This window comes from Coffea eugenioides, unplaced genomic scaffold (genome assembly GCF_003713205.1).
Source record: "Coffea eugenioides isolate CCC68of unplaced genomic scaffold, Ceug_1.0 ScVebR1_449;HRSCAF=1128, whole genome shotgun sequence".
In the NCBI taxonomy this organism is placed as follows: domain Eukaryota; kingdom Viridiplantae; phylum Streptophyta; class Magnoliopsida; order Gentianales; family Rubiaceae; genus Coffea; species Coffea eugenioides.
In genome coordinates, this window is record NW_020864287.1 from 14,827 (window position 1) to 27,426 (window position 12,600).

The 12,600-nt window shown below is 36.5% G+C and overlaps 1 protein-coding gene across 1 annotated transcript; it reads left to right on the top strand.

Annotated features, from left to right (window-relative positions):
- Positions 1-281: 281 nt before the first annotated feature.
- Positions 282-1,670, top strand: LOC113758281 (protein SCARECROW 1-like). The gene has a single exon (XM_027301206.1). The coding sequence runs from the start codon at positions 282-284 to the stop codon at positions 1,668-1,670; it is 1,389 nt and encodes a 462-aa protein (XP_027157007.1).
- The last annotated feature ends 10,930 nt before the right edge of the window (positions 1,671-12,600 follow it).

Sequence of the window (12,600 nt, forward strand, 5' to 3'; positions counted from 1 at the left end):
TTTATTGACCTTGAACAGGAATAATTTTTCAGAAAGAAAGATACCCTTTTTGTGTTTTGATCTCTTTGATGACATGCTCAAAAAGAAACCAGTTGTACCTTTCCCTTGTCCGTGTCATATTGCCTCAACAGGCCATCAGATAATTTTCTTAGATTAATTACTCCGGTACAACCTTATATTTTTTTACCTTAAAGCTCCACCATACCTTCACCTGCCCTTTTGCAGAACAGTTGCCTCTCATCTCTCTCTCTCCCTGTCTCTCTCTCTCTATCTGTTTTACCATGTCTGTTCTTGAAATTCAAGGTGGAGAAGATGATGAGTTTTTGAGTCTGAGACTTACAAGTGCGACGGATTCATGTAGCCAAAAGATCAAGCACAAAAGGAAGAGAAGAGAAGCTGATTTAGTGCGCTGGGATTTGAATGAAAGCAGTGAAGGCAAAATTTTTAGCCTTCTTGAAATGAGAGAACAGATGTTCAACCAAAAGAAAGATGGAGGGGTTGAAGACGGCAAAGGCCTGCATCTGATTCACTCTTTGCTTATATCTGCAAGTTCAGTTGATGAGAATGACATCGAATCAGCTGTAGACAACCTATGTGATTTGTACCAGAACGTGTGCCTCTCTGGAGATTCCCTCCAAAGGGTTGCTGCTTATTTTGCTGATGGATTGGTTGCAAGGCTTCTCACTCGAAAATCGCCTTTCTACGACATGATAATGAAGACTCCAACACCTGAAGAAGAATTCTTAGCTTTCACAGAATTTTATAAGGTATCCCCGTTTTATCAGTTTGCTCATTTCACGGCTAACCAATCTATCATTGAAACCTTTGAGAAAGAAGAACCAAACAACAGTCGGGTGTTGCATGTCATTGATTTTGACATATCTTACGGATTCCAGTGGCCTTCTCTTATACAATCTCTTTCAGAGATTGCAACGGCTAACAAACGAGTATCGTTGAAAATCACTGGCTTTGGAAGAAGCATGGAGGAACTACAAGAAACTGAAACAAGGCTAGTCAGCTTTGCTAAGAGTTTTCGTAGCTTGAATTTTGAATTCCAAGGATTGTTGAGAGGATCCATGCTGGGAAGTTTAAGGAGAAAGAAAAGTGAAACTGTCGTGGTAAACTTAGTTTTGCATCTGAATACTCTAAACAATGTCTCCAAAATATCTGAAACATTGAAATGTGTAAATTTGATTAATCCTTCTATTGTGGTAATGGTGGAGCATGAAGGGAGTCGAACCCCTCAAAATTTCTTGTCGCGGTTCATGGAATCCTTGCATTATTTTGCGGCCATGTTTGATTCATTGGATGATTGCCTACCAGTTGATAGTGCTAACAGATTGAGCATTGAGAAGAATCACCTTGGGAAAGAGATTAAAAGTGTAATGAACTATGATAAGGATCATGTGAACATTAGTCCAAGATATGAGAGGATGGAAACTTGGAAGGGGAGAATGGAGAGTCATGGATTTAGTGGAGCTAAATTGAGTTCCAGGTCTCTGATTCAAGCAAAATTACTTCTGAAAATCAGAAGCCACTGTTCTCCAATCCAATTTGATGGTGGAAATGGTGGATTCCGAATTTTTGAAAAGGCTGATGGTAAAGCTATTTCTCTAGGTTGGCAAGATAGGTGCTTGATAACAGCCTCTGCATGGCACTGTGTACAATAGACATTATTCTTTTTTCAGATTCATTTTTTGATCTTGTAGAATCCTGTCTGCATAGAATGACAGATAAAAGCCAATAATTAATAATAGATCCAAGCCAATGATTTGATCCTTCATTCTCGGTATATTATCCGAATGTAATCTGCAATATAACGAGTTGAGAGTAAATTTATTTTTTCTGTTCCAGAATAATATATTGTACATTTGTGTTTGTATTCAAGCTATTAACTTGGCACCATCGTCTCGGAAAAAGTGCATAGGGATTGATTAAAGTTTGAATGTTGAAATTCGTGACAAGGAGTGAACCGTCCATGACTTTTACCGTTTTACGAACGGAGAATTGTCGCTGTTCATGTTCTTATAACGTACCATGTTAAAAAACTGATGATACCAAAATTTTTTTTTTTTGGAAGTATACTGATGATACGGAAAATTAACCATAGAATAAGCACATATTAGGTGAAGTGACAGTGCTAAGATTTCAATTGGGAAAATCCCTTGAAAATTTGGAACTTCAAAGCAAAATATATACTGTCCGCAAACAAACTTCGAAGTAAAATAACATACAAATATGAGAAATACTTGTAGTTTGAATAATATTTTAGCTAGAAAATTCAGTTTAAGTTAAAGAACTAATTCCACTTTACACCCTTGAAGTTGTATCATTTTTTCACTTGGCACCTTAAATTTCAATTTTAAGCACTTTGCACCCTAAACTTTCAATTTGGATCACTTTATACTCTAAATTCTCAAGTTTGTCCCATTTAAATCCAATTAATGACAACTTCAGCAAAATAAATTGTATAGGAGACCCAATAAATCAATGGCAATATGCTGAAAGTGATCAAAATTAAAGATGCCATGGTATTGTAGCAAAAATAAACAACGCATTATCATTAATTTGCATCATATTTTATCTCGTTAATTTTGCTAAAAATATTACTGATTGAGATAATGTATTGAAAGTGGTCAAAAAAGTTAAATGATAATGGTACATTATCATTAATTTTCACCATGCTTTATCTCGATAATTTTGCAAACATAATTATTGATTAGATTTAAATGGGACAAACTTGAGAGTTTAGGGTGCAATGTTCCCATATTAGGAGTTGGGGTGCAAAGTATTAAAATTAAACTTTCGGATGCAATGTGAGAAAGTAGTATAAGTTTAGGAGTGCAAAGTAGATGGTCCTAAATTAAATGTGAAAACATTAAGATAAATTTGTGCCCAAAATGGAAGTTATATTGATTGGTAACTTTACAATCAATCCTGAAAGAGCAAAATTAATCAATCAGAATAAATATGACAAGAGGTACTAATATGCTTGAGTATCTCAACCTTGTATATTGGACTTTGTCGGCTCAGAGGGTGACTCTTGAGGTGGAAGGGTTTTTACATGAGCTCGGGCAAGCAAAACAGTTTGCTAAGGCACAGTTTTATAGAGATTTGGATTGCTATTGGACACGGTTTATTTCAGTGGTGCCTTGTAAGGGTTGGATTATTTCGGTTTCTTGGAGAAGGCCTCCTAGAATTCAGTATAAATTGAACACAAATGCTAATGTGGCAAATGGTAGGGCAAGTGGAGGTGGGAGTGCTGCGTGATTCGGATGGTAGGCTTATTTTTGTGTTTTATAAGGAATTTGGGGAGGCTGATGTCTTGCAAGTAGAGGTGTTAGTGTGAGAACCCAGAAAATTTTTTTTTATAAATTCTCTTATTTTTGAAAAAAAATTATTTTATATTTCTTTTATTTGACCTTGTTTACCTTAATTTCATGGTAATTTTATTGATTGAGTCAAGAGTTATATCATTCCCTTTTTTATATTTTAGTACATGTTAAGTTCCGTAGAGTATTAAGGTAGTGTGACCGACTAGTGAGATGTGTGCGTTATATTTGGTGGACGAGAATGAGAGTGGTACTAGAGGAATTATGTGATTAGAAGTGTTAAGAGTGTATTAGAGAAACCCTAGATATTTTGGAGATAAGAAACACAAGAGAGACAAAGGGATAGGAATGGAATTTGATCTTGACACTAGTCAACCATCAAACCAAATCTTGACCAAGACTTTCTTTCCATCTTTATCTTCCAATTGACCACAATTTCTTTCATTTTTCTTCCATGATGGCCAAACCTTAAGGGAGAGAAAAGAGAGAAAAATTAATCCTTCAAGTTCCATCTTGCTTTCTTGCTCAATCCATGAGAGATTCAAACACCAACCTAAATCTACACCGATTAATCTTGAGCTAAGCTTGGAGGGAAGCTTTTGGTGGAGTCACTTGAGGAAGAAAACTCTTGTTTTGCAACTTATCTTGGGGTTTTGAGGTATTATACTAAGAATCTCTCTTTTTCCTTCTTATTTTGCCATTTAAGCAAAATATGACTTGAGTGTGACGGTTTCATGGAAGATATCATGAATTTGTGAAGTTAGTGGAACTTTTCTAGCTCTGATTCATATTTTCCAGTCATGAGATGATTATTTTCTAGCTTTGCTATGAAATTTTGGGCTGCCGTGAGGATTTTCCAACTTATACATGTATTTTTGGCTTCACACTTGAAGGATTTCTAGCTCTTGGTGTCAAATTCCTGCCTAAGGCTTAAATTTCCAGCTTAGGGTTAATAAGGACCCCTTTGTAGTTTGTATTTTGTGGACTTGTTTGGAGCTGTTTTGCTACGAAACTTCAGCTTTGGAATTGAAGGGAAAATTAGGAAAAAACAGGGGAGATGCTGGCTGTTTTTTTTCTTGTAGTTCATGTGAGTGGAAGTGATATTGAGGTGTGAATTTAGGGCATTTTTGTCTTCCTCTTGCATATGATTTTACTCAAAATACTTGTTACAAGCTATTTCTTTGTATATGTGTTAGTTTTGAGCCAAAACAAAGAGGTTTAAGAAAAGGAAAACCTAGTTCTTCAAACTCATAGTTTGCTGGAAATTTTCGCAGGAAACCCTGCGCAGTTTTGGGAAATTAACTATAACTTTGTATAGGACAGTTGGAATTGAGTTCCGTTTGTTGCGTTTGAAACTAGACTCGTAGGAATTTTAACGGTATAAAAATCAGGGGTTGGTTCAACTCCTATAAATACCAGCAAATCTGCAAATTTTCTTGAAAAACCATGACTGTTATGTCTTTGCTCATGAGACAGCAGTGAGTTTGAACTGAAAATTTGAGTAACCTATGAGCTGAATTTCATGAAGATGTATTCTAAAGTCTATTAGTACTTCGAGTCTATTTTCTAATGGTGTAAGTTTTGTGTTTTTTCGACTACGGAACTCAAGTTATGCTTTTTCAAAGAATGTCGTCAAAGCTGAGAATTTTGTCAAATGAATTGAGTGGAGCTTGGAAAACTTTGAGAAAACTTTTCTAGGTCTTAAACTTTAATTGGTGTGATTTTGGATGGTTTTGTGGCCTTAAACAAGTGTACTTTACAGCCTATAACTTGCGGTTGCTTGAATCCATCTTGGTAATGACATATGAGCTGGAATTTTGGCAAAAAAAATCATGTGCAAAGCAAGGGGAAAAGGTAATGGTTTCTTCTATCCTGCTCCCTAGTTCCGTTTGCCCAACTTTAGACTTGAGGTTGGTTATTTTCTTCTAATAGCGGTGCGTATATCTTATGTATGTCTTGCTAAGCTTCCTAAGTTATATATATAGATATAATAATTCTCTTATGGTTTCTTGCACCTTTTGAATCCAAGTGTTTTCATTTCATACTAATAACTTACTTGAATCATAGCCCTAGAATGCACTTGGACATTCTTCGATTGGCTTTCAAGTTTGTCTTTGAGTTTTGTGTTTTGAGAGGCCGAATTTAGATAGGTGTATGGCTCATCATTAAGGCTAAAGTGAGCATCTTATTAACCTAAGTTTTGAATGATCAGACCATGACATCTTGTCTTGGTTACTTTTAGGGTTTGACGGTGGGAACGAGCACAACTCGGAGTTGAACATTTAGCGTTGCTCTACTTTAAAAGGTGAGTGTGTAAGGACCCGAAAATTATTTTAAATTTTCTCCTTTTTTGAAAGACTAATTTGTATTTCCTTTTAATTTTACTTTACTTGCTTATTTGCTAGCCTTAATTTGACAGTGATTTTAAAGGTTAGGTTAAGATTTTTATCATTCCCCTTTTTATATTTTGGTACACATTAAGTTTTGTAGAATACTATAGTAGTTTGACCAACTAGTGAGATGAGCACATTGTATTTAGTGGATGAGAATGGGTGTGGTGCTAGAGGAATTATGTGATTAAAAGTGTTAAGAGTGTATTAGAGGAAAACAAGATAGATTAGCTATAAGAAACACAAGAGAGACAAAGGGATAGACATTTCTCCTTTTATTGCCAATTGTCAACAAGCCTACCAAGTTTGACTAAGACTTGACCAAGACTAAGCTTTCCTCTTATCTTCATTAAGCTTCCATTTCAACCAAAAATCCTCCATTTTTAGCTTGGGATGGCCGAAATTATAGAGAGGGAAAGGGAGAGAAAATAGCTCAAGTTCTAGTCTTGATCTCTTGCTTGAATCTTGGGAAAACCAAAGAAAAACCTTAATCCACTCCATAGAACCTTGAATCAATCTTGGAAGGAAGCTTTTGGTGGAGTTACTTGAGAAAGAAAGCTGTAGTTTGCTGCTCACCTTGAGAATTGAATGTATTCTTGGTTGAGAATTACTTTATCTCTCTAATCTTGCATTTGGAGGGAGTTATAGCTTGATTATGGTAGGTTTTGTGGCTGATTTTGTAGTTTAGGTTGTGGGCTGTTATTTCTAGCTTTATTGATGATTTCCAGCTTTTGTAGAGTATTTCCAGCTTTACTATGAGTTATAAACCTGCCATAATAATTTGTCCAGCTTATATGTGTAATTTTGGCTTCACTTGAGGGATTTCTAGCTTTGTTGGTGATTTTTCAGCTTGGTGTGAGAATTTTCCAGCCTAGGTATATGTTGATTATATCTAGTTTTGTGGCTAAAATAAGTACTCTATGTATCTTATACCTGTCGCGCCCCATTTTTAAAAAGAAAAATAAATTACGAGTTTATGAAAATGAGTTTGATTTGTTTGAGTGAAAATGAGAGTTTGATTTTTAGAGAATGAATAAAGAAAATGGGCCTAAATGGGGTTTAAAAGTGCGACGATTTTGGCCCAAATTAAAAGTTTAAAAATGGTTTTTTAGAAAAAAATAGGAGTCGCCACTTGGTATTGAGTTAAGGTGTACCAAGTCACCTAAAATGAATTTTTAATAAAAAAATAGAGAAAACCCTTTTTAAACAACTCCAATTCTTCGAAAATCAGAGAAAAGTGTTCGGGAGTCACATTTGAAGAAAGGGAAGGCAAGGATAAAATCCAAGGCACCCTTTCAACCTAGTCAAGGCTAGTTGCGTGATTTAGTCAAAAATTTTCTTATTTTATCCTAAAAAATTATCACATTTGGATGTCACTATATGGATGCAAAAACCTAACCCTAGAAGGATATCAAGGGGGGTCGGAATACCACTTCAAAGTTTAATTGGTGCAAATCACATTAATTGTGATGCCTAAGTTGACTCTTTGAAGAGGTCACGAATATGCAAAAAGTATGGGACTCGAAGGAAAGAAAGAAAGAAAATAATAAATATACAAATATACATGAGTATGAGACTCGAAGGAAAGAAAGAAAAAATAATAATAATTATACAAATATACATGACTTAAAGGAATGCATCATAATTGTGACAGCCCCACCTTCCCCTTAGGCGAACCAAAGGGGTTAGCGGACTGCCTGTCCAGCTCTCGCCAGGACTAACGGTGCAGTTTAGAGCAATCTATCGCGTTCCGGAACTTATAAACGCGCGTAAACAAGTCAAAATGGCAAAATAACCCAAAATAAAAAAAATGAAATCCGGAGTCGGCCATGAATAGTAACCGACCCGTCAGAACCCAACCAAATAACAAGCAAACAATCACATCTTGAAATTTAGCATTTACAAGCCAAAGTGGCATACAAAAGTATTCAAAAGTGGATATATACACGGTTTGCCAAATCAAAAGAGAAAACGCCCCAAAAGTACATTTAGGGTTTCAATCAATGAGCTATACAAAAGATATGTCCAACTAGCTCAATTCGGCAATCAACTATCAATTGCAGTCCAAAAGTATTTATTTTCCTGTAAGGAAAACAAAAGGAATAGAGTGAGCTAATTGCCCAGTGAGATAATACTACTCAAGCAACCAAGTTCAGATAAGCATCAAGCTTTTCATTTCAATACATCAAAAGTAGACAAAGGCACACACTAATGGTGGTGATAAAAGGATACAGGCGGCTCTCAAGAGCCCTTTTCCTCGTTTGCATTCTTGATCGGATCTCATTGACTCTCCGTCAATGTTTACAAGTAACCAACCGTAGACTTCACTTTACTTGTGACGCCCCGAAAAAAAAATGAGTTTGAGAACCCGAAAATTTTCTAATTTTCTAGGGTTTATTTTATTTAATCGCCCGCCTTTTCTTCATTTTCTTGATTAGAAAAATTCCCCAAATAAAGTTTATGAGCAAAAATAGTTTTAAAATGATTTTTCTAGTATCGGTTAGTTTTTGAGAAATTAAGAGCGTATTTTGAACGTGGGACCCGCAAGTGCGGTAAACGCAATATATTTTTGACAACTTCTTTGAATTTTGTATTTAGTGATATTATTTTACAAGGTGTTAAGATATTTGTATTGGAGAGACAAAAAGATAAGTTTTGAACCAAAAGGTGACAAGTGTCACCATAAGATTAAGTCTTGGACTTTGACCATTTGCTTTTACCTTTACCTTTACCAAATAAATATCAAAAAAATTGCCAAAAATCATCCTTATTTCTAAAGCTTCATAGCCGGCTCTCTCTCAAAGGAAAAGAAAGAAAAGCTCTCAATTTCTTCCTTCTATTTCTTGCTCAATCTTCAAATCCAACCAATAAAACTCCAAATCATTCCATAAAATCTCTTTGCTAAGTGGTCTTGAGGTTTTTTGTGGAGTTGTTTGGAAAGCTAAGGTGACTAGTTGCTCTATCTCTTGTATTGCTAAGGTGAGTTGTGAAGGACCCCTCTTCTTCCTCTAATGATGTTCAATTCATGATTGGTGGTGGTATAAGATGCACTTTTATGGATTAAATCTTGATTTTGGTTGAATTGGTGAAGTTTTATAATTATTGGGGATTTTTCTGTTTTCATATGAATATGATTATGGGTCATGAATGATGATTGGAAATGATGTTTAATGACTCTAGGAGGTGGAAAAAGTGAATTAATTGCAACCAATTTCTGTTTTGGACCAAAAATTGAAAAGTGAGGGTTTTTGTGATGAACATTCTGTCCGAATTTTAGGTCATAGATAGAGGCCGGATTGGCCTTGGCTCAAAACATGAAAGTTGTAGGAATTGATGTTTTAAGGGTGCCTGTAAAATTTCAGGTCAATTGGAGTAGTGTAGAATGAGATAAGCCGAATTTACTGTTGCTGTTCTGGGTTCATCAGGATGTAAGAACTGCACCTGTAATGGGTTGTTTGACTGGAATTGTTTTGGATTTGGGTGTTGAGGTCTTCTGATGAAATGTAGCTTGATGTCCTAGCTACCATATGCCTTTGGAATTTCTGCATTTGGACCTGTTTAGACTGAGTTGTACTGATTACAGCATAGGGTAATTTGTAAACCTGCAATTACAGTTCTGGTTTGTTATTTGGCATATTTGACTTAGTTGTGCTGGGATTTGGACTGAGTGACCTTCTACATTGTTGTAGCCCTGGTTCTTAGCTTCGAAACGGTGGGTCTTGGACCTCCATCCGACAATCGTAGCGCCTTTGATACCATTACCGTAAAATGACGTCAAAACTATTTTTCTGGTTTTGAGCTTAACTTTCATTTCCGGACTTTTCCCTAGCTTGACTTGTCTTTGTACTTCTTGGAGCTTGCTGAATGGCTATTGGATGAACTTGTTGTTGTGTGTGTACCTTTGGGTTGGAATGAGGAAATAATGAAGCCGTGATGGCCGGAAAAGTTAGCAAATTCAGGGGAAGTGCTGTCCGAACTTTTGAAGGAATTTATTTGCATTGAGTTTGTGATTTAAGACTTGGATTTGAGCAAGGCAATGATACATGATGGATGGTTTCGGAGCCGTGGAGGTGAGTGACCCTAAACTATTTCCAAAGTACTTGTGAAATGTTTCTTACATTATTTACTATTGAACTGTTTCCAAAGCTACTTTTGAACTGTTTTCTTGCATATCATGCGTGCTTATATGAAAGTGTTCCTTGTTTGATATATTTCCTTGACGTCATGACTTGTATTATTGATTGCTAACGTGTTACGTGCTTTGAATGATTTCCAAAACGAGCTTTCTAGGCGAGTGTGTATTTTATCGCACTCGACCTAAATCAATGTGAAATTTTCATGATAAATGATTAAATGCTACTTGCGCATGAATGTAAGCCTTTTGGGCTGAACTGGCCATTGCCCCTTGTTACCGGTCGTCTCGAGCCAGAAACGGACTCGGTCGGGCGATTAGGGACCTGGGTGAACGTTTGGTATACTCGAGTATTACCTTTGTAGGTTGGTGGAGGTTGGTGGAAAATGATGCAATTTCAAATGAAAAAAAAAGGGAAATGACAGGAGAACGAACGTATCTTTTCATGAATGTTACTATCGCTTTCCATTGTACATGTTTCTTGAATTATTGATACTCCATATTTAATGTTTTGTAAATGTTGTAATTGTTTCTGGACTTATCATTTGATTTATGACATCATTGAAAAGAAATATTGTTAAACCGATTTGATTACTGATTTTCTGGTTACTCGCTGAGCTTCTAGCTCACCCCAAAAATGTTTTATTCCCCTCCACAGGGCTCAAAGCGAAGGAAGGCTTGTAGTACTTGTGCGCGTGATTGGATGGCCGTTATGTTGTACAGTTTGGATTTGGAATCATTTTATGTATAGTTGGGAAATTGTTTCCGCTTCGCTTTTGACATGTAATTAGTGGAGAATTTATTGTAATATTTGAGGTTTATTCTTGTAATTCATTTGAGGATTGTAGTGGTGAACGACTGAGTCCCGGCGAGAGCTGGGCAGGCAGTCCGCCGAACCCTCTGGTTCGCCTCAGGGGGAGGTGGGGCTGTTACATTACTTCCATTCCTTCCACCTAACATCCCCCTACCGGGCCCGAACTCCAAACAGTTGCACTGTGGTATTACTCGAGTATACCGGAATCGAGAGTCTCTCATACTACAAGATTCCATATAACATTTCCCCAAGGATCATTAATTGGCACGACCAAGCCCTCGCCGGCTCGATTCAATCAACTACCAATGGGGTTGAGGTCAATGATAACAATTGTAGTCGTTGGATACTCGCCCAATCGACACCAAGTCAAGTACTTTCATTTCATGTAACATTTCATATAACATTCCAATAACATGATAAACAATAAGTGAGAGTGATAAAGTACGCTCTCACTTCAATCAATTAACATTCAACTCATCAAGTTCAAGTATCAAAGCTATATAGTAACACACAAGTGAGTAGTACACTCACCAAGCTCGAAAGTGATATTTCATGCACTTCCGTCAAAGGAACGTCGTGAACCACCGTCACGCCCTAAAACACGCAAACAAGTACAATGAGACTCGATAACGAGTCATAAACCAATGCCAAACACGACCCCAATAGGGTTCCATAAGCATATGCAAGCATTAGGGAAAACCAGAAAATCCGGAAATGAAACTAGCTTTAACCCTGAAAAAAACAGTTTTCGACCTCATTTTGCGGTAATGGCACCAAAGGTACTACGATTATCGGATGAAGGTGCAAGACCCACCGTTTCGAAGCTAAGAGATAGTGATACAATATTTCAGAAGGTCACTCAACCCATTTTTGAGTGTAACCAGGTCAAAAATGCAAGATACTACACCAGAATCACAAAAACAGATTCACAGAACGCATTCTAACAGAAACATCATAAATCAGGCTATCCAAGTCCAAATCCAGAAATTCCAAAACCAGCTGAAATCTAAGAAACGGGGCTACATTTCATCAGAATACCTCAACAACCAATTCGGAAGCATTCCTAGCCAAAATAACCAATTACAGAAGCAATTCCCAAATTCGGGTAAAACCAGAACAGCAAGGGTAATTTCGACTTTTCTCAAGTTACGCTACTCTGATTGACCTGAAATTTTGTAGGCACCTCTAAAATATCATTCCCTACAACTTTTATTTTTTAAGCGAAGGCTAATTTGGCCTCTAACTATGAGCTACAAAACCGGGCAGAATGTTATCATCATAAACCCTAACTTTCCAAGATTTCTTCCAAAACAGAAATTGTTTGCAATTAACCACTTTTTCCACCTCATAGAGTCCTTAAACATCATTTCCAATCATCACATATAGCCACACAATCATGTTCATATTAAAACAGAACAATCCCCAAAAATTATAAAACTTCATCAATTCAATCACAAATCAAGAAATAATCCATAATATTGCATCTCATACTACCACTAAGCATGATTTAAGCATCAATAAAGGGAGGAGAGTGGTTCTTCACAACTCACCTTAGAAACAAGAGAGAGAGAACAACAAGTCCTCTTAGCTTTCCAAATAACTCCACACAACACTTCACTATCACTCCCTTAAGTGGTTTTATGGAGCAAAATCAAGGTTGGATGGTTGAGTAAGTTGATTGAAGCAAGATTGAAGCCAAAATCTTGAAGAGTTTTCTTTCTTTTGTTGCTCAAGGAGCTCGGCCAAGATGAAGAGAAAATGGTGAATTTTTGGTTATTTTTTTGATTTATTTGGTCAATGGTAAGAAAAGGAATAGTAGTCTTACTTAAGGACCAATCCAATGGTGACACTTGTCACCTCCATTAATGCAAGTCTATCACTTTGTTTCCTCTCACACCAATCCAAATTGCAACCTCTACTTATCTCTTAACA

Bases quoted from the DNA above. Each gene is read 5' to 3' on its own strand.
- LOC113758281 (XM_027301206.1), top strand. From the start codon at position 282: ATGTCTGTTCTTGAAATTCAAGGTGGAGAAGATGATGAGTTTTTGAGT.